We start from the raw sequence: 20,201 nt of genomic DNA, 5'->3' as shown, positions 1-20,201 counted from the left end.
GGGTAAAGACTGATGAAAACAGGTAGACTCTGAAACGTGATGCTCTCAGAGGGAGGATAGAGATGACCAGGTGCTGTTAACCAACAGTCCTGGGCTGCTTTAAGAAGTGGGAAGCTGAGAACTCCTGGGAAGTTGGTGGCTGTCACTAAACCATCACCCAGTTCCTGGGTACACAGATCCTACTCCTAAGGAACACGGCAGGAGCTGAGAGCTGCCTGGCACAGAGACACTGCCTAAATTACCACCATGCTGCTTCTGACAAAATAGCAGTAACTGGTTTTTATTAAAAAAAATAAATTCCTTGCTCTCTGTAAAGAGGTGGATAATTTTGATTCATCTTGCACATAATTTCTTGAATGTGGCAATGTTAAGACACAAAATGAGTTACTATCTACTCCAGAAAAAGAAGGTGAGGAAAGTTCTCAGTAAATGTTGCTCATAAACAAGGATTTTGTGCTATTTTAATTATGCTGGGAGAATTTGCCTAAAACCTAGATATTTCCCGTTTTTTTTCCTCGGAAAGTAAAGCAGATAGCTTTGACTTTTAACCTGGTTCTGTCTTCTAAGTATTCCTGTTTTGGAGTTTCAAATGAAATTCAAAGTAAGAAAAAAATAAAAACGAACAAGAAAAAAGTATGCAAGTTTGTTTTATAAGGTAAATGACCGTAACTACTAAGCAATATAATTGCAGGGTTGGGGTCTAGTTTACAAATACTTCTTTTCTTCCAGAGAATATTAACACACCAAAGCAGTCAATAAGTTCTATTATGAAAGTACATTTTTTGTTATGTAATAGATCTACAGCTAGAACGCTCAGATGACAATTTACATAAAAAAATAAATTAGGTCTTCAGCAAACATCTATTCCCTTGATGAAAATATTGGCATCAAACAAGGAACAGAAGTGTGATTACTGTTGTATTGCCTTATAATGCCATAAAATTTATTAAATTATGTTTAAAAACTTATATTTTCCTTCAAAGTTTATTTTGAGGCTTTTTGGAAGTAGAAATAACTGAAGAACCCGGAAGAAACTTGCTTATTTTGAATTTTGGAGGTTGAGCTTTGATATTATCTTTCCATTATTTTTATTTCAAAAGCACCAAAAAACCCTCAACAAAATAATTTAACTATATTATTGTGAATTGAACTGTTTTGGTACGAAATACACCCTGGCAAAACTTACTGCTAATACAAGCTACAGATATAAACCCAGCGCTTTTCTCCTAAGACATCATAGCATTGCACTCCTGATATAAAATTTTTTAAAAGAACCAAGTTATTTGGTGGCGTTCCTTTGGGAGATTGCTGATTGTTAAAACACATTATTGCTGTCATCATGCTTGTGACCCAGATGGACAAATGCCAGACAAGGAAAATAACTTTTTAGGAAGAATTCGTTGCTCTAAGAATATCAGCAAATGCTTGCTAAGAAACCACAACTAGGACATTTTATTGCACAGTTGGAGAGTAGTGTGTACAGCATTGACATGGCAGAAAACCCCATGGTCTGTCAGGGCAACAGAGCCTCCATATGCAAACCTCAGCAGAAATATTTGGAAAAATTCACCCAAGATCAGGAGAGTACAGAACCACTGTGGAACTAGAAGGAGAAATTGTAGTTCCACTGTGTCCAGTGGAACTAGAAGGAGAAACTGAAGTCACTTGAACTTAAACAGTGAATAGATGGGAGCTCCTGATCAGAACAATGGTAGAAGGCTTTTAAAATACAGACAACAGTACAGATTCCTAGCTTTCAATGTCAGTCTCAGGAGTGGACCTGAAAAATCTGAAAAGAGTTAAAGAATTGGTACTAAGAATAATATATCAATTTTTCCTGCTCTAATTTTGAGCTCCATGCTCAAAAGTCTAGAATTTTTGAGTGACTGAACCTAAGCCATCTTCAAGAAATGCTGATTTGATTCTGTAAAGCATGTTGAAGCCTCCGGACACGTTTTTGTTCTCAAAAGTGGAGATTGGCTAAGCACAGCCTCCTGTGCTCAGGAAAGCCCCAAGTTCATAAGAACTTTCTACTCTCTTGTTAGGCCTTTGCATAATAGGAAGTTGCTGGATTTGCTTCAGGTTATTCTCTCTGGAAGCCAGAGTGAAACAAATTTATGAGATTTTAAATACTGAAGTTTGAATGTAATACCAGTTTAACACTGGTACTGTTTTGTTTGTGTAGAACCTCACCAAATTCACTATTATGAGAAGCAACTTCTGGTTTTACAGCAGCAGCCCAGTTCTCGAAGCATCCTTTGCAATATATAATTTCTCTGAGGGTTCTCATTGGTGTCTTCCTGCCCTATTCTGCACTGAATTCTTACGTCTTTGGTGCTGACTGTGTTATCAACCAGTTCAAAAATAGCCTCCTCAGCTAAAATTAATGAAAAAATGTAAGTACGATGGTATTTTAAAGGAAAGAACGATATAATGAGTGCTCACATACCTGCCCTCTGGCTGGCTCAGCATCACTGCTTTTTCTGTACCAACACAAGAAGTTCTTGTAACCTCTGATACCTACTGTTATCCTGCATAATTTTAGTCCCTGGATACTTTATTAAATGTTCAGCCTTGTTTTCTGTACGTATTTTTCACATTCTGCATACTTCTTTCTTTCATTTAAGGCACTAATAAATGTAAAATTAAGTCAGGTGGGTTCAGTTTTTGCTCTTACCAATGGGTGCACTGTAAATGCACACAATGGGAATTTCTCTTAGCGTTGACACTGTTTCTTTGAGAAACCAATTTTTTTCTCCTTTAAAACCCAAGGGATTTTTGCATGGCAGTGCCTTAAACTCATTAATGCGTGCCTATTTTGTAATGTATCATTCTGCTGAAAACTGGTGTCAGTGGTGAGTTCTCTTCTAAGGATAAGCCCCCATGCTAGCCTCAGCTTCATTGAAAATGAGGCATTGAAAAGGAGACTCTTTTCTTTTGTAGGATCTGTCAGCTACTGTTTAAGCATACAGCAGAGTGCTGAGCACCCTTCAGTGTGAAAAGGCTTTCAAATACAACTCTGAAAACAGAAGAGATGAATCATTGAGTGTATTGAAGGTGAAGATAAGGTTTTTTTACCCGTGTCCCTGGTTTTAAAGAGTGAAGCTAAATAAATGGAAGAGAATGGCAAATTTTAGATTTTCAATAAAACCTATAATTTCCTGCCTGACACTGCAAGAGACAGATAAGGAATATTCTGACTCCCCTTTGCTCAGGAAATCACACTTTGTTAAAAGGGAAAGATATGAGAAAAGTTGAGGTCTGAATCCTTCCATCAGAATAGGGAGGTCAATCTGTAGAGAATGTTCTCCAGCAAATAAATTCTGCAGCCTTATGCTGCTGGAGAAATGCTACTTTCAGGGTAGTAGCAGGTATCTTGATGTGTACTTGACAGAAAAGATACTTATAAGCTGTATTTACCAAATTACACTGGTTTAGCATATTAATCACCTTTTGTACCATGGCAGAAGATTAATGCTGCAAATGACAGGGCATAGTTTTATTGGATATGCTCTTATATTGCACTAGCTGCTGAACAGCTGAAATCTGTTAAAAATATTATTGAGAGAAAATAATTACTTAGCTGAAAAATATAAGTTCTAGTGTTAAAATTCCTAGTGGTGATTACTTGAATAGAAGGAGCCAGAGACAAGGATTAGCCACATACACACAGCAAGGACTAAGAAATGGCGATTCCTTGCTTTCTCATTTACAGCTACCGGTGAAATAAAGACAAATATAGCTAATAATAAACTTGAACCACCAATTTAGTATAAAAATATCTTTAGGTAATGACATCAAATGTTGTTTACTGTCCATGTCCCAGGAATAGGGAGGAATGGGGTTGTCTCCCCTCCTCAAATGTTTTTGTATTGTGTTGCACAGTTATAACCTCAAGTTATAACCTCAAGTTATAACCTCCAGCCTTTCAAAGTTTGGTTCAGTTGCTTGCTGGCTTCTTCTTTCCTTCCTTCCTGCTTCATAAAAGTTATAGTGAGAAAAATGACAGAGGGCAAGTTTTGATGGCCACAGCAGTCATTCTTACCAGTCCAGCTAAAAGGAGAAGTGCATGCCTTCCTGCTTAGCTCTTTGTGGCTGTTTCCTTTGTGTGATGTGATTTCTCCATATCAGACCTGCTAGTCCTAGCCATATAGAAAGAACTGTACCTAATGCAAGCAGTGGAATATACTACTTGAGGAATTCCTAGGTCCTTTGTTTATTAATTAAGAATAATTGTCAATTCATCCTCCTTGCCTCAGGGGAACTTTCACATCTTTGTCCAGGGAGCACTCAGAAGATCTTAATAGCCCCTTCTTCTATGGCTGCCACATATGCCATAGCATCTTGGAGGCACAAAGCTTATAAAATCGTTCCCTAATATGAATGAAATGAGAATTCATGGGGGATATCAGCCTACTGTCATCAGGCTTGCATCTTCCAGCCGGGAAGGAGCGTTCTCACATGGGACAGGAGCCTGACTAACTAGCCTACCTTTGAAGTACAAAGCCTTTTTTACTTTAGCTAGATTTTGCATAGACACAGTTCTTGGAGACAACCATAGTCAGGATAATACAAAAGAAAGTAAGACACATATGCTTATTTTATCATCAGAAAAATTCATCCATATTTGTTGTATGATCATCTGAAATTTCAGAAGCTTACCCATAAAAATATTTCTCTTAGAAACTTGTGGAATGACACTGTAAAACTGTAAATTTTCTTCTTCTTCATTCTTACCTCAAGGCTGCAATCTAAATTGATAAACAATCCTGAGTCCTGGATATTTTCTGCAATTTGTTACATGCTGATGCTCATCAGTGTTGTAAATGCCAGTTCCACAGCAAGCAAACTTTTCCTTTGCAAACGTTGCATGAAATACAAGTATCTATGTAAGGGATTTTGCAAAGCAAATTTGCGAGACTTCACACTTGATGCTATTGCCCTGAGAATGTTAAGTTGCTAAATGCATATGGATTTCATAGTTCTCTCTTCACTATAGCAACTTTTAAGACTAAAAATAAATTTAAAAAAAAAGTTTAAATGGACTTAATTTCAAGCAGTCTGTTTCTACAACCATAACAAGCTAAATTCCCACATTAGTCATTTGGAGACAGTGCATTTAAATGCAAACCTGTATTTCTACTTTGTAGCATCTCTTAAAATATAGCCATTCTAAAGTGAAATATTGTGGTGTTGTCTTTATTTTATGCAAAAAGTTAACCTTTTATAATTTTTGTTTTGAAACTTCTAGTTGAACTGTCCTAGTTCCATGATAGCTAGTTCCAGGATAGCTTCCATGCTAAAAAGAATATATTCTGCTGAATTTGGGCGATCATGCGAGTAACTGAGTAGAGAAAATATGCCACAAACTGCTCATTGAATAAGTCAAATGACAGAATGGAAATCAGGGATAATTCCTTCTTCAACTGTGGAGTTCTCTTCAGCCAAGTGTAGGTTTACAACATTACTAATCAAATCTCCTATTTGTATTATAAGTAAAAAAATGCTAGTAAAAATTATGATGTATCTATTTTATATTATGTATTTTTAAAATGGAGCCACTGTGTTCTTGTAGAAATTTGTTGAATGGATTTCGTGGTTGATATTTCAAGCACACATTTTTACTTACAGAAATATCATATATTTTAAATCTAAAAAGTGTTTTTTTCAATTGCTTTAATTTAAAAAAAATATTGAATGCAATCATAGAAAGATTAAAAAAAAATCCAACTTTTTCCTTGGGAAATCCCTTATGCTTCTTAAAATGTTTATTTGTTTGTTTGTTTGTTTGTTTCCCCTCAAAATTCTAGATTCTCTGAACAAAATACTTTATACAATTAGTTATTACTTTTGACAAAGATGGAATTATTTTTGAAAAATTTCTGCTATTGAGAGATATCTACTCTTTGTGCAAAGTATTGCAGCTACATAGGGCAGAAATGAGCATGTAAAAGATAATTTTTTCAAAACTCTGATAGCATTTTCAGCAAAAAAATCAGAAAGCAAGTAGCAAAGTTGTTTCTTTCAAGGTATTTTTCTAATAAAATGTATAAAATAAAGCGGTGTAATAATAATTTGGTACTGAAGACATTATGTGAGGGTTTGAATTGTAATGAAATGCTGCCAGAAACCATCTGACTGCAACCACAATGCTGTTTCACAAGGTGGCACAACTACTCTTCCTATTGTGCATGTATATTTTCCCCATCCAACATCTAATTAGGCTTCCAGTGTCGCTGTTAAAGAACCTACCACCTGTATTCAAATCAAGAAAGCATAAGAAAGGTCTCAGGCATAAATAAGATTTCAGGCACATTCCACGGCTAGTTGAAATCAATAAGCAGCTTTCCAATGTCTTTGATAGGAATTTAATAGTTTATCCATGGCATGTTTAAACTCTCCTGCCAGGCTTTCTAATCGTGTGTGTGATTAGCTACAGAAAACAACGTATTAAACTTCTCAGGAAAAATAATCTCATAATGTTTAGTTCTCATCTGGCTTTTTAGAAATCTTAGTATGATTACTAATACATTAATCTAGTAATAAGAACAAGAAGCTGACACATCCATAATTCTACCAAATTCAATGGGACAGCTTCTATGTAAATTCAGAATACTGACAGACTGAAAGAGTGGATTTTAATCAAAATTCTTTATATTTTTCTCTCTTAATATTAAGTATAATTATTTATATCCTTAATTCAGACTTTGGAAATTTGTCTCTAGGATCAAGTGGGAAAAGTGACATAATATACAAAAGAATTTTTTTTCTGGCTTTACATAACAATTGCAAAATAATGGTATTGCAATGTTTGATGAAGATAGTGAGTCTTGTAAATATCGATATTTGTCCTTCATCCAGGTATTTCAAGTTGCAGACTAGAAGGATATTCCATTAGGTGACTTTCATGTCAAATCTGAGTAAAAATCATATTTGAGTAAAATTCCTTACAAACTTAGAAAAAATGTTGTTTGTTATCAGCTTGTTTATAAACTTTTCAACAGTTCTTGGAAAAGGATTACATAAATGCATGAAACCAATATGCCTAGAATCAGCAGACTTCTGACCATACAATTCTCTCCTCCTAGTTTTTCCTTTTCAAATGTCACATGGTTCATCGACACTGGGTGTTGGAAGAGGGGATGTGTATGTGTTTATTGTCACTTCTGTTTTGGCTGGTTTATAATGAAAGATAACTATTCAGTTCTTCTTCCGGGAACAATACCTTTTGTGTCTGTCGACATCCTGCTATTATCTTTCCAGAGTTCTCTTCTGAGTGGAATTTTTTAAAATTCAGTTTAGATTTTTATTTACTTTGCCAGATTTTTCTTTTCAGATTGCTTGAGCAGCCTTAAAGCAGTGACCTCTACCTTTCCCAAACCACACAACTAAGTATGTCACACAGTTTCTAGGCATGCATTACTGCAGTCTGCAGATTAGCCAGTAAGGTATTTGTGCATGTAAGATACTGCTATTGCTATTAGAAATTACTCGTCTATTTTATCTTCTCTTGTTTTCAAGGTGGAAAAAGAAAAAAGATTACTTTTGGTAGTAAAACAATTACTAAAAGCTATTAGAACTAAAACTTTTTCAGTCTTATGAACATATTTTACAATTTTGAAAGAAAACACTACACAGTTTATTTTCCTAATGCAGAAATTGCAGGGAAGTTATGTAAAGCAAAAAAGGTTTTTAGTTTCAGTCTTGATTTTCCTCCATACAGGCTGTTCTCAGATGGAGAACGGAGAATGTGTTTGCTGAGGTCTTTAAAAGATAAATTTTCTGTTGTGCTCCTTACAGCTGTAGCCATCTCTTTACCAGGATTGAAGGACAGTGGATTTCTGTCTGTCCTAAGAATTTGGAAACACAGCTTTGCTGACTTTCTTTCAAATGGCAACTTTGCTGACTTTCTGTTAATTCTTTCATCTCTCACTAGAGTAGTAGGCAGTAATGTGTGATGAAAGCGTTAAGACAAATCTGTTTAAACCACTTGAGACTACGTCTTCCATTCTAGTCCATGGCTATGGGGGTACCTGAAATGGCAGAGAGTAAACACTGCTGTCCACCACTTAGAACCTTCTGGAGGTGGGAGCTACATATGAAGGTCTTCTATTCGTAAAAGACAGTGATTTTGCCTCATTTATTTCTCTTCTAAGAAGAAAGGGAAAACAACTACAAAGTACAGTCAAGACCAACAGTCTGAAACAAGAGTAAAATAAAGCAGGTTAAACAAATTTGCATCTAAATTGCCCATGTAAACTTTGCTCTAAGAATATTTTTTCCTTAATAATTGAGAAAATGTTAAATCTAAATTTTCAGATTTACAGATTTTCAGAAGTACAGATTTCCCAGCATAGTCTATCATATAATTTAAATTTTGTTTTTATTTAAATTTGACTATGAAGCTCCACACTTTAATTAAATTGCAGATAGTGTAGTTTGTTTGTTTTCCCGGAATAAAAAATGGATTTACTAACAGTTGATGTGATGTTGTGTAATCATCTTGAATCTAAAATTTTAATTACTGATGGATTTTCAGAACTGCAAATAATTCTAGATGCTACAAAGGTTTTGTTTTTAGTAATACCTGTTGCACTTCACTGATCTTGGTCTGGAACACGACTGAATATATGAGCATCAGAATTGGCCCTGTGGACAGTAGTGAAGGAGAAAGATACTGCGGTTGGCCTCCTGCTGCACTATGTGTTATTTCTCTGCAAGGAAATTCTGCTAAAACTGCAAGCTTGGGGATTAGGATTATTCCTTTTGTTTCTTTCTCTAATGGAATTTCGTCCCATCAGTTGCTAAGAAACAATAACTACCGATAATTAAGAGAAAAAAAGATTTGGCTGGGAGGAGGAGGAGGGGGTAGGGTGCAGCTCCCTATTCTCTGTACCTGGGTCGGGATCCCTGACCCTCTTCCCCCTCAGAGGGATGCTTCCTGTAGCACTAGCAGGTGGGAATCACTTCCCCAGCTGCTTCACAAGCCGCAGGAAAAGGGTTTGCATTAAATATTTAGCCTTAACTGCACCCTACCAATTTCAGTTTGAAAACCCAGGACGTTTGACATTCCTTAAATAAATTGCACTGCCTTGAATAAACCGAGGCAGTGAGCTATGCTGATCAAGGGTTTCCACACGTACAGGGAGGGCGCTGCCAACTGCGATGTCACTTTCCCTGGTTCCACCAAAGCCCACTTCCTGCCGGGTAGACTGGCAAGAAGGGGGGGAAAGTCAACCAATTTCCTCAGAGGTGCTTTGTTCTCCTGGTTCTTTTTGTTGTTTCTGCCGTTTTTGTTGTTTGCCTTTTTACACATATATATACTAGTAAAGAACTGATGTTCCTGTTCCCATATCTGTCTGAAGGCCCCTTTATTTCAAAGTTATAGTAATTCAGAGGGAAGGGGGTAATTTTTCTTCCATTCCAAGGGAGGTTCCCACCTTCCATGGCAGACAGCTGTTTTTCAAACCAAGACAGACCATAAGGACATAAGCAGCTGATCTCTCTTGAAAGAAAGGGGTATATTCATCTAAGATCTGTCTGTATCCAGTGCCCAGTAAAATCAATTGAAAAGGCTTTAACCACATTCAGTCAGATGTATGAACCACATTCAGTCAGATGTATGTGAGGGTTAATAGATTGGATATGTAATTACCTTCCAAAATAAAACGGTCCATGGAAGTGCAAATGGTTATAGAGCCAGATGTTGCAATAATGCAAACAGAATGTAATAATGCCAAACTCAGCCATAAACCCTGAGGAGTTTTGGAACACTACAATAAAGACTAAAGACTATTTATTTGTTAAGGTATGATTAATGCATATGGTTACCCAGGTGTATCAATGAATAAATATTTGCCTACAAAAATGTTATAGGATGTTTGGCAATTACAACTACTGCTCTGTAAATTATATCTGTATGCCTGCCTAATGAAACCAAATGCCCAAGAGGAATGTCAAGCTTAGAGTTCCTGTAAGTTTACTCTACAAAGACAATTGATATTTCTTTATCTTTTGCAGGTGGCTGTGCTAGCTCTGATATGAGCTATTTTGTGGGCTGGGCACATTATTTTCCATCATTTAAAGACAAATGCTCTAATTCATTTTGAATCTCACACACCTAAAAGGGAGTTATTTGCTGATTTGTGATGATACTTTAAAGAACAAAAGTGAAAAGGTAGTGAAAAAGGTTTTGTTTTGGATTTGAACACCGCCACCTGATTGCAAATTTTTCAGATTTGTCTGATAAGTGATAGAAATAGCTCCAGTCCTTTCAATAATTAATATATGACAGTCTTAATTTGCCCTTTCTTGCATCATCAAGCCTATCCACTTCTCACCACTTTTTGAGGCTTTTTTGTTGTTGTTTTGAAAATGACATTCAGCCATTATTCTTTCTTTACTTTCTAATGGAACACCTAAAGGACAGCCAGATTTAGTCAGTGCTTTCCACCTGTGGCTGCTATGAATATGGTGCTTTAGATGCCCTTTACATGATTTTTAAAGGCATTCTGAACACAGGTACAGGACTGTTATTGTCAACCACTAGATGCCACCATTGCTCCTATAAAAGTGGGGAAGTCTACCTCAGTGTCCATTAAATTCCATAAACTTTCAACAGATTTCTCTGCAGTGTATCAAAACAGTGGAATAGTATTGAACTAAGAATACAAATGCAGGTAGATACACACCTTATATTCAATGTATTTATAAATTATTTTGATAATACACAACACCTTGGGGTCCATTTTCAACCAGAAGCGTGTAAAGGGCTTTACAATTACCTCTCATGGGTTTACCTGCTCTTTTTGTGACAAAAATAAGAGCTGCCAGATCTGAGGAGCTGGTGCACCTGACACTGATTGGAGTGATTTCAGTATTTGCATAAGCAAGGGAAGTGGCTGAGTGTCATACATTGTACCTCTGCAACACCAGAGGGGTAAGATGTCTGAAAATTTAGGACACCATTATGACGGGGCTGTGAAGGTCTCAAGGAAGTTGTACTGCACATGACTCACCATGGCCAGTAACTCCCAACTGTTTGCAAGGTGGGATGATTGTACTTTAAAATACAAGGCTCACACGGAAAGCTGAGACTCTCATAACACTGGTAATTCCCAATGCCATTGTAAAGCCTTTCTGGAGCACATTCTTCCTCTTAGTTTTTTAATAGCTTGGGGAAGACAGACTCAGGATCTGCTACCTTGTTGCTCACAAAACATCTCGGGTAGTGATCCTAAGTCCAGACACAACACTTGGGCTGTTGTGTGTAGTGGTGACAGCTGGAGTGAATGCCTAGTGCCTTACTGATTGGTGCTACAAACATGCCAGCCTGTGTGCACATGGGGAGGAAATCAACCATGGTCTGTTTGGAAAGGACATTCAGTCCTGGGGAAGCCATAGGGTATGCTTCCTGATCCTGAAGCTTCCACATCTCAAAAACACAAAGAGCACGCAGCCTGCTCACTGCATGTGGCAGTCACATGGAAAACCTGAAAATTACTTCAGTAAGTGACCTCTTCAAAGCTAAACACTATGCAGAGTGGACTTGTTTTGTCAGGTGGGTAAAGCCGTAAAAGGCTTGAAATTTTTCTCTCACTATTTGCATGCTTTTGCTAACATCACAGACCACCAGCCTCCATACTCCTCCTCACACCTTGACATATGTCTAATTGATAAAGTCACAAGAAGTGATAGACAACGCCACAGATTAGCCACAAAATGGGTGGTTTTACTGAAAACTATTAAATACACGTTTCTGGATCTGTTGTATTGATGTATTTCAGTGAAAAGATGTATGGATGTTGGAGATAGACATCTTGCACAATTAAATAAGGGATGCATATTAATATGGAGGATATGCAGGCAACCTTAAACTTCAGAATTAGAACTGTCCCTGTAGCCACAGCATCCTTAACGTTTTATTGCTGTTGTCAGTCATCCTGGACTGTGGACAGCACCGTTACCCAGAGGTTACCCAGAGGTCAGGAGGATTAGGAAGTCCCAGGATCTTGGAGCTCATGAGAACCAAAGCAATATTAACAAAACCAATAATACTAACACTACTAACACTAATGATACACTCAGGCCCCGCGAGTCCACGCCACAGGAAAAAGTACTTTTAGCTGGGAGTTGTTAATTGTTGAGGACAGAAGGCAGAGGCCAGAGCGGACGCAGCGGAGAGGGCATCTCTCCCCCCGACACGACACCCCGGACCTGCCTTCCACGGTCTTCCCTTCACGATCTCTGGAGAAGACGACGGGGCGGAACAGTCCCGTCCGGCGCCCCGTGGCCGCTCTCGGATGGCGCCGAGCCGCAGCCGCTGACGAGACCACGGCCTCGCCCGCTGCTACAGCGGGTCCGGGACGCATCGGGGGACCCAGAGAGATAAGCAAGGTTGCGGGGTTACCGCGGGTTACCGCGCCCCACCCTTCCGCATCGCCCGGCGGGCTACCCCCGTCCTGCCCCCGCCCCAGCAGGCAGGAGGGTCGCCAGCGGACGGCGGGGCCGGTTCGGGTGTCGAGGCCGCGGCGCGGGTGATCCGCGAGAGGCATCTAAAAAAATCGTTTCCTTCCGGAGTGGCGGCGGCCGCCGCCACTTCTCCGGCGGAGCTCGGGCGTCGGCGGCGCCCTCCGGGGTGAGGCGCTCGGCAGCCACGGAGGAAGGCGGCGGGCGTTGCGCGGGGGCCGGGGCGGAGGAGGCTGAGCGGTGGGAGGGGCAGGGAGGGACCAGCCGCGGCGGGGACAAGGTGCCAGTGGAGCGGAGGCGCCGCCGCTCGCGCTCCGCCGCCCTCCAACCCGCAGAAGTTTGACTCGGGAGCAACGCAGCCGCCCGGGCCGCCGCGGCGGGGCAGGGACCCGCGGCGGGAGACGCCGCGCTTGAGGCCGCCGCGGGACGGGGGTCGCCTCCAGCGGGACGCCGGCGGCGGTAGCGCTGCTCCGGGAGCCGCCCCTCGCGCGACATGGCAGCGCGATCCCGGAGACCCTGGCTGAGCGTGGTTCTGGGGCTGGTGCTGGGTTTCACCGCTGCCTCCTGGCTCATCGCCCCTAGAGTGGCCGAGCTCAGTGAGAAGAAGCGGCGCGGCGCCAGCCTCTGCTCCTACTACGGCCGCGCGGCGGGGCCGGGGGCGGCCCGGGGCGCGGCAGCGGCGGGCGGGCAGCAGGCGCCGCCGGGGGCAGCGGCGGTGCTGGGCGGCACGAGTTCCAGGAGCAGCCCCTGGGAGCTGCCGCCGGCGGCGGCGGAGGGCACGGTCTCCAGCCCCGCTGCCGGCGGTGAAGGGGAGCCGGAGGAGGAGGACGAAGGCGGCGAGAAGCGGACCGGCCGGCCTGGCGGCAGCCACAACGGCAGCGGGGACTGGGGGGGCACCCAGGGCTGCACCAAGCCCCGCAACTTTCTCTACGTGGGGGTGATGACGGCCCAGAAGTACCTGGGCAGTCGGGCGGTGGCGGCGCAGCGGACGTGGGCGCCCTCGGTGCCGGGCCGCGTGGAGTTCTTCTCCAGTCAGGGCTCCGCCGCGCCCCCCGGGATGCCCCCGCTGCCCGTCGTTGCCCTACCAGGAGTGGACGACTCTTACCCGCCGCAAAAGAAGTCCTTCATGATGATCAAGTACATGCACGACCACTACCTGGACAAGTACGAGTGGTTCATGCGGGCGGACGACGACGTCTACATAAAAGGTGACCGGGGCGCATCCCACCGGCGGGAGGCAGGGAGATAGGGGAGCGGTGTCTGGGAGCCCGTCGGAGTCCCCCCGTTGGTCAGGGGGAGATTCAGTTCCCGCTTGCGGCCGGGAGAGCATGGGGCGCCTCGACCTGCCGCCGCCCCGCCGACGTTTGTTTCCAGCCCCAGTGTGCGGGTACGGGGAGCCGCCCCATCCCTGAAGGAACCCCGGCGTGCCCGGGCCAGGCCGTCTCTACGGAGGCCGCGACTCATTGGAGAGCCAAAACTGCGGGTTGGACCACGCCGGGCTGGGTGTGCGGTCCTTTGGATAGGCATGTGGTCCCGGTTGTGCCGTCCCCGCCCTCCCTTCCGTGGCGATCTTGCGGTTGAACCTCCGCCGTAGTCCGGCGGAGAGGGTCTGGTCCGACCGGGCTGCGGGGCACTGCAGGACTCACGACCCGACCGCAGGGGTGTCTGGAGGTCGTGCCGCGCCCCGGTCCCCGGTGGAGTCGGTGCGGGACTCCTGGGGAGCGCCGCTGTCACCGGTACCGGCTCCCCCCTGCCTTCACCCTGGGCTGGGCGAGCGCAGCCGCCAAGGGCTCCAGGTGAAGCTGCTGTTCAGTGCAGCGGGCACCTCCGGGAAGCACCAGCCCTGCTCCCGTGCGAGTTTCATAGCACCGTTAGGACGTGATGTTCTGCAGCCTTCTTCCTTCTGGTCTGCGCTTGAGGCTGGCGTTGTTTGTGCCGTGTCCCGCGCTTAGGAAAGGGAAGCTGAAGTTGAAAGCATAAGCCCAGGTTGTGGGCTTGGTTGCTTACACTGTTGTAGGTTCATTGGTGGTCGCTGTACCCTTTCCTGTTTGTCACTTAATTTTGAATCGTTTAATAGGCTTCCTGCTCATCAGCTGTCATTCACCTGTCAAATATTTGCAGATGTACATATGTATATATGTATATACATTCAGTTGCAGGCTAAAGTTGTGTTTTCTTTGAGCTCATTTCGATGATGTACTGAACCTGTCTTTAATTGATGACATGGTACCAAATTAAACCTATCCAGAAACTTTTAATTTCAAATAAATATTAAAGTTTCCAAAAAGAACTAGCTAAGTGATGATAAATATTGTAGCACTGGAACTATTTGAAACTAACAAGAGTTTTACTTTCTTTCCAGGAATTAGTCTGTAATCAAACCTGGTTTTTTTTTTTTAGATTGGCTCTGGTATTTTCAAAAATTAATCTATTAAATCTTACCTGGTATTTCCCATCCACTCCCTTTCCTCCCCAGCCTGGAACTGTATTGTCCAAATTGTCCAACTTTAGGGACTTTTATACTAGCAAGTGCCTTCCATCAGTATTGTTTTAACAGAACAAGTTCACTGTCAAAAATTAAGTTCTGACCATATTCCAGCTTGTGGCTGGAAGGAAAATGTCATTGTAATGTTAATTTTAAAAAAACCTGTTAACTTGTCCAAAGATATTTTCTGTGAGGTCTAGGATATTACTTTGGAATTCATTTCCTCTGACAGTCTCAGGTACCTGTTACATTTTTATAAAAGCTTGAAGTACAGGAAAAGAGATGGCTGGAAAAGTAGTCAGAGAAATAACAGTAATCTTGTCTTTTTTTTTTCAGGTGAAAAATTGGAGGAGTTTCTTCGCTCACTGAACAGCAGTAAACCTCTGTATTTGGGGCAGACTGGTCTGGGTAATATTGAAGAACTCGGAAAACTCGGGCTGGAGCCTGGAGAAAATTTCTGCATGGGAGGGCCAGGAATGATCTTCAGCCGAGAAGTTCTCCGGAGGATGGTGCCACATATAGGTGAATGCCTTCAAGAAATGTACACCACTCATGAGGATGTGGAAGTGGGCAGGTGTGTCCGGAGGTTTGGAGGAACTCAGTGCGTTTGGTCCTATGAGGTAAGTGGCTGTATAAATTGCAGTGTGCTGTTTGTTTACAGAGTTCTTCATCTTGCAAGGCGAGTAGCAATCTCTTTCAACCTTAATTATCTTCCAGTGCTTGCATTAGGAAGTGAACTGCAGACTGTAAGGAAAAAAGAGAGGAGAACATTCACAGCATATTGCTGGAACCATATTTATTTCTGCTTGTGTCTGACAGTTTTCATTGGTGACAATTTACTGCAGCCATGTTGTAAGCGTTGCTATGCTGTAAGTTGCTGGAGCATTATCTAGAGGGTTTCAAAACAATCCTTGACAGGAAGCTGTTGCATTTGATATATATACTGTTCAGGACAGATTGTTTTAAACAGATCTTTTCAAGTTTAAATAAGCACGAAGCATATCTGTTTGCTCTGCATCTCAGTCTCTTAAAATACATTGTAGCATTTGAAGAATGGCCTGTATTTTCTTCGTTACTCAGATGTATCTTATTCAAATTTGTTATTTACAAGAGCAGAAATAGGTGTTGTTTGGCTGTGTTTGTCTTTTTTTTTCCGCACAGAAGTGAAATTTGTTACACTGCCTTTCTATGACACAACTTTAACAGTGTTTTTCTTAGCATAGAAGTGTTAAAATGGATTAAGAATACATGCAGTGTAATAAATTTTCCTATGCTGAAGTAATTTTTGGAACAAATTGCTTCATTCAGTAGCAGCATTTTCTACCATAATAAGGGTCTGTTGCGGTACCCAAAAAGTTTATCTGCAATGCCATCATTAAAATTCATGCTGGTTTTTCTGGAATTATTGTGCTTATTTGCAAGACTATCTTCACAGATAAAAATAGGCTGAGCATACAACTACAAGAAAGGGTAAAGGGTGAAACCTTAAATGATTAATATTATTTCACTTATTTTGACCAGTTCTTTAATATTAATATGTGCTTACTCTTGTGGCACTCTCTCATTAATCAGGAAAAATCCATTTAAATGGGCCACGGAAAGGGTCTATGTGGTATTTACTGTCAAAAAGTCAGAAAAAAAATTAATTTTACATAAAGCATTTTTCTGAATGGCCCAGGGAAAGGTGACCATTTATAAATGTGTTTGGTAGACTACAGTGTATGTAAACAGGTGAACAAAAGAAAGTGCTGCATGCTTGGTACTAATTAGGTAGAAATCTTAGAGGGGCAATCTACTTCACAATAGAAAGATGCTTTTTGAGCCTATTTCATTATGTGTGGTAAATGCTACTGTGAAATAATATACCTGTTGCTCTGGCAGAGAAGGGAAGGCATTTATGGTGTTGATGGAAATCCATGTAGGACTATATAGGACTGGTGGTTTCTGATCAGACATCCAAATTGTGTGGTACATCTGCAGCCTAATTGTACACTCTGATGTGTTTGGGCTGTGTCTGTACAAAGATATTTTCCAGCCCTTATGGGTGTGTGATGCTTGCTGATCTGTATCAGGGGGCAGCATTAAGATTCTGTCCTGACAGTTGTATCACAGAAGGGGTTTTGGTTTTGTTTTTATGGCTTGACTTGGGGAGAAATCTGTGGAAGAAAACTGATAATATTGCCGCCATGGCTATAATTTATTTTGATATTAAATGTCAGGAAATGTTGGCTCCAGGCACTGATCTTAAGGGGGATGGAACAAAAAAAATACAGTTCTGGAGACTGGTTTATATGACTGTACAGAAGCTGAGCTTTTCATGGTAGGATTGAGGCATGAAAACAGACTTTTTGAAAAAAACCCTCATGCTTCTATGGGTTCTAGAATAGAATGACACCAGTCTTGGTTGTCCGTTGCTCTTGAAGGACCTAGATCTATGTAATAAAGAATAGAAGAAAAAATGTGTTGGGTATTGCAGTAGTCCCTACTAATTTCTGACCAGTATTTCTGTCTGATTCTGAAGAATCTTTGACTCTATTGCCAGTGCAGAAACTGCTTGGGAAAATGCAGATGATTAAGACAAAGCTGCTTAGGATGTTATCCCAGCATTAAACCTATTTAGATGGGGAGGAGTGAAATGAGGTGTCTGGAAAGAGAAGCTGCATTTGTGCTTTGGCATAGTTTGTGCGCACAACAGTATGATACTCCACCTGAGCAGATCTGTGTGTTTCAGATTGCTAGATTATTTGGTGAAAAGAGTGATATTTTTTCCCTGGGGCACTGAAACTGTTTCTGTGTGCTTTTTCATTCCTGTGTTAGATCAGAAATGCTCTCTATGTGCTAGAAGGGGAGTACTCCTTCAGATACATGTGCACAAAATCTAAGACTGAGGCCAGGACTTCCCGTATAGCCAGTTGCGCTTTTGTCCTCTTGTTCTATATAAGTAATAAACTGAGTCCTCTTGAGCTGCAAGATTATTATGAACTTAGTTCATTTTAGTGAGATAAATAATTTGTATGTATTTGTGAAGACCAATGTAAGCTGGAAACAATTACATTTAAATTCATAGGAGCTTTTTAGCTGCGGAAGAGTTGAATCACTGTTGCCTCATTTTTTACTAGATTTCTTTTCTAAGAGCTGGATCGGAAAGTCAAAGAGTTGCTGAGAAAACCTCAAATGCTTGATCTTTGCTGGGTGGCTTAGCTGGTGTAGTTGACTAGCTGTCTGTCAGAGTTTGTTCTCCTGCTACTTAGGGCTAGCCAGGAGCATATGGTAGTTTATATGCATAATCTGCTTGTTGACAAGAAGAGGGTAACAACTTTGGTGGTTTTTTTTTTTTTTAATTTGTTGTCGTTGTTTTTGTTGTTGTTGTTGTTGCTGTAAGAATGAATAAGAAAAGAAGATATTTGTGGGCCTGCAGTGAGCCACTCTTATGTTTTCAGCTTTCTAGAGTTAAATTCTAGTTCTGCCAGATTTGAAGCCAGGTCTAAAGATTGGGGATCCCACGTACCAAGTGACTCATGACTGAGGTGATGAGCCTCTCTCTGTCTCTGCTGATGGAGCTCCTCCACTCTAAATAAAGAATTAATCATCAGATTGCGGAGAGAGGGAATCTAATGACAGTGTTTTTAGGGTCCTTTTGAAAAATGGAGGACAGAAAGAGGAGGACACTCGAGTTAGTGTCTGGTTTTGGCTGCTGTCCTGTTCTGCTGGACTTGGGCAGCTGGAACAGGGGAGAATCCACTTTGCTGAGCATGAGCATCAGGAGAAAAAGAGGTGGTCGTAGACAGGAATAAAGGACTAGCAAAGCGTCAAATTGCTATCTTGACAGCAGCTTAGATTCAAATTGTCTGAAAGCAACAGCTGAACTGTAGCCTATATCTAGTTCATTTCCTTGCTTCATGAGAAGGTATCTGCTAGAAGTGCATTTTGGGTGGATCATTTTATTTCTACATAAGATCCACCCTTGTTCCGGTATATTTTTTCAATTATGTTTTAATTTATCCTTAATTTTGATGATGCTGTAATGATTGAGGTATAATAAACCTGACAAATTTGTCCAAAGTATCTCTGTAAAAAGTCAGTTCATTTTTTTAAGGTCATAGCATCTTCTGCTTCCCCAAATCAGAAACTAAAGATTAAAAAGGCCTTTTGATTTGTTTTCAAATATATATTTCAAGCTATCACTCTCTTCCACTAATTTTTAAGCTTTCAAATGTTTTTATTTTAAAGGAATGAAGAGATTAGCTTGATTTTAGTGAGTCATATGTTCTCTATTCTTTTAAAGCAAAAATATAGCTAAAGAGCTGAGATGCTGTGTACTTCCTTGTTTTGCTATTTCAGAGGAATTTGAGTATAGAGGACAATTTGAAATAAAGGTCTCATTGCTTTATCTTTCTTCTCTTCCTCCTTTTTTCCCCCCACCTCCCCCAAAAATATATTTTGGGTTTCAGAAGATAATTTTGTAATTTATGACCTGAGATTTGAACAGATCAAATTGTGTAGTTCCACAAAATGACTAAAAGAAATGGTGTGTATGAAATAAGTGGTTATAACAATTGAATAAGACTTTGTCAGGGTGTAAGTACTATCAGGGAATGTGTTTATTTAGAAAATTAAAAATGTCAAATGCAGCATAAAACATCTAAAACCAATTCATTGATGTATTTGTAACATATATCCAAATGCTTGCAAAGCTTTTCTTTTTGTAGCCTGTTTTCCCTTTCTATGGATGAAAATCATATAGTATCTTAAGGTAAAAGAGTCCAGTGCTTGCTATGTTCACTTTAGAGTTAAAAACTACATTCTTCCAAAGCATCTTATACAGTATTGTTCCTTTGGTATTGTGTAGGTTGACGTTGAAAGAAAATATGATACTTTGTACATGCAAGTACTCCACATAAATGATATATCTATTTTTCCCTTTGTTTCCAAAGTTCAAGGACAGCCATAGAATAGAGTCTCATTTAGTAAAAAAGTTCTCTATTATCCTATTTGTTGTTGATTCCCAGTAGTTACAGTAAATATTGCAGTAAATATCATGGGAAAATGCCTCTGGATCAAGCTGTGTAGTCAGAAACTTTTCCTTTACAGTGCATTGGTATTTTGACTGTCTGTAGTGGTACTAGAACTTTGTAAAGCACTTTATGTCTCTTCTTCTAAAAATACTTTATATTTTCTGTTTTAATTCAAGACTTCCTTCCTGTTGTATTTTAATCTGTCATTTGAGGTTTTATCTCTGTCTTTGGTG

At 40.9% G+C, this 20,201-nt stretch overlaps 1 protein-coding gene across 1 annotated transcript in view; it reads left to right on the top strand.

The window, feature by feature from the left end:
- Positions 1 to 12,961: 12,961 nt before the first annotated feature.
- CHSY3 (chondroitin sulfate synthase 3) overlaps positions 12,962 to 20,201 on the top strand; it is a gene marked incomplete at both ends in the record, with an annotated part of 138,781 nt that continues 131,541 nt past the window's right edge. Inside the window, 2 exons of the mRNA XM_084225609.1 lie at positions 12,962 to 13,676; positions 15,290 to 15,573. Of these exons, the coding sequence (XP_084081735.1) occupies positions 12,962 to 13,676; positions 15,290 to 15,573 (999 nt within the window). The remainder of the gene's footprint in view (positions 13,677 to 15,289; positions 15,574 to 20,201) is intronic.

This window comes from Fringilla coelebs, assembly GCF_963513975.1.
Source record: "Fringilla coelebs genome assembly, chromosome: Z".
In the NCBI taxonomy this organism is placed as follows: domain Eukaryota; kingdom Metazoa; phylum Chordata; class Aves; order Passeriformes; family Fringillidae; genus Fringilla; species Fringilla coelebs.
This window is presented reverse-complemented; position numbering and strand designations above follow the sequence as displayed.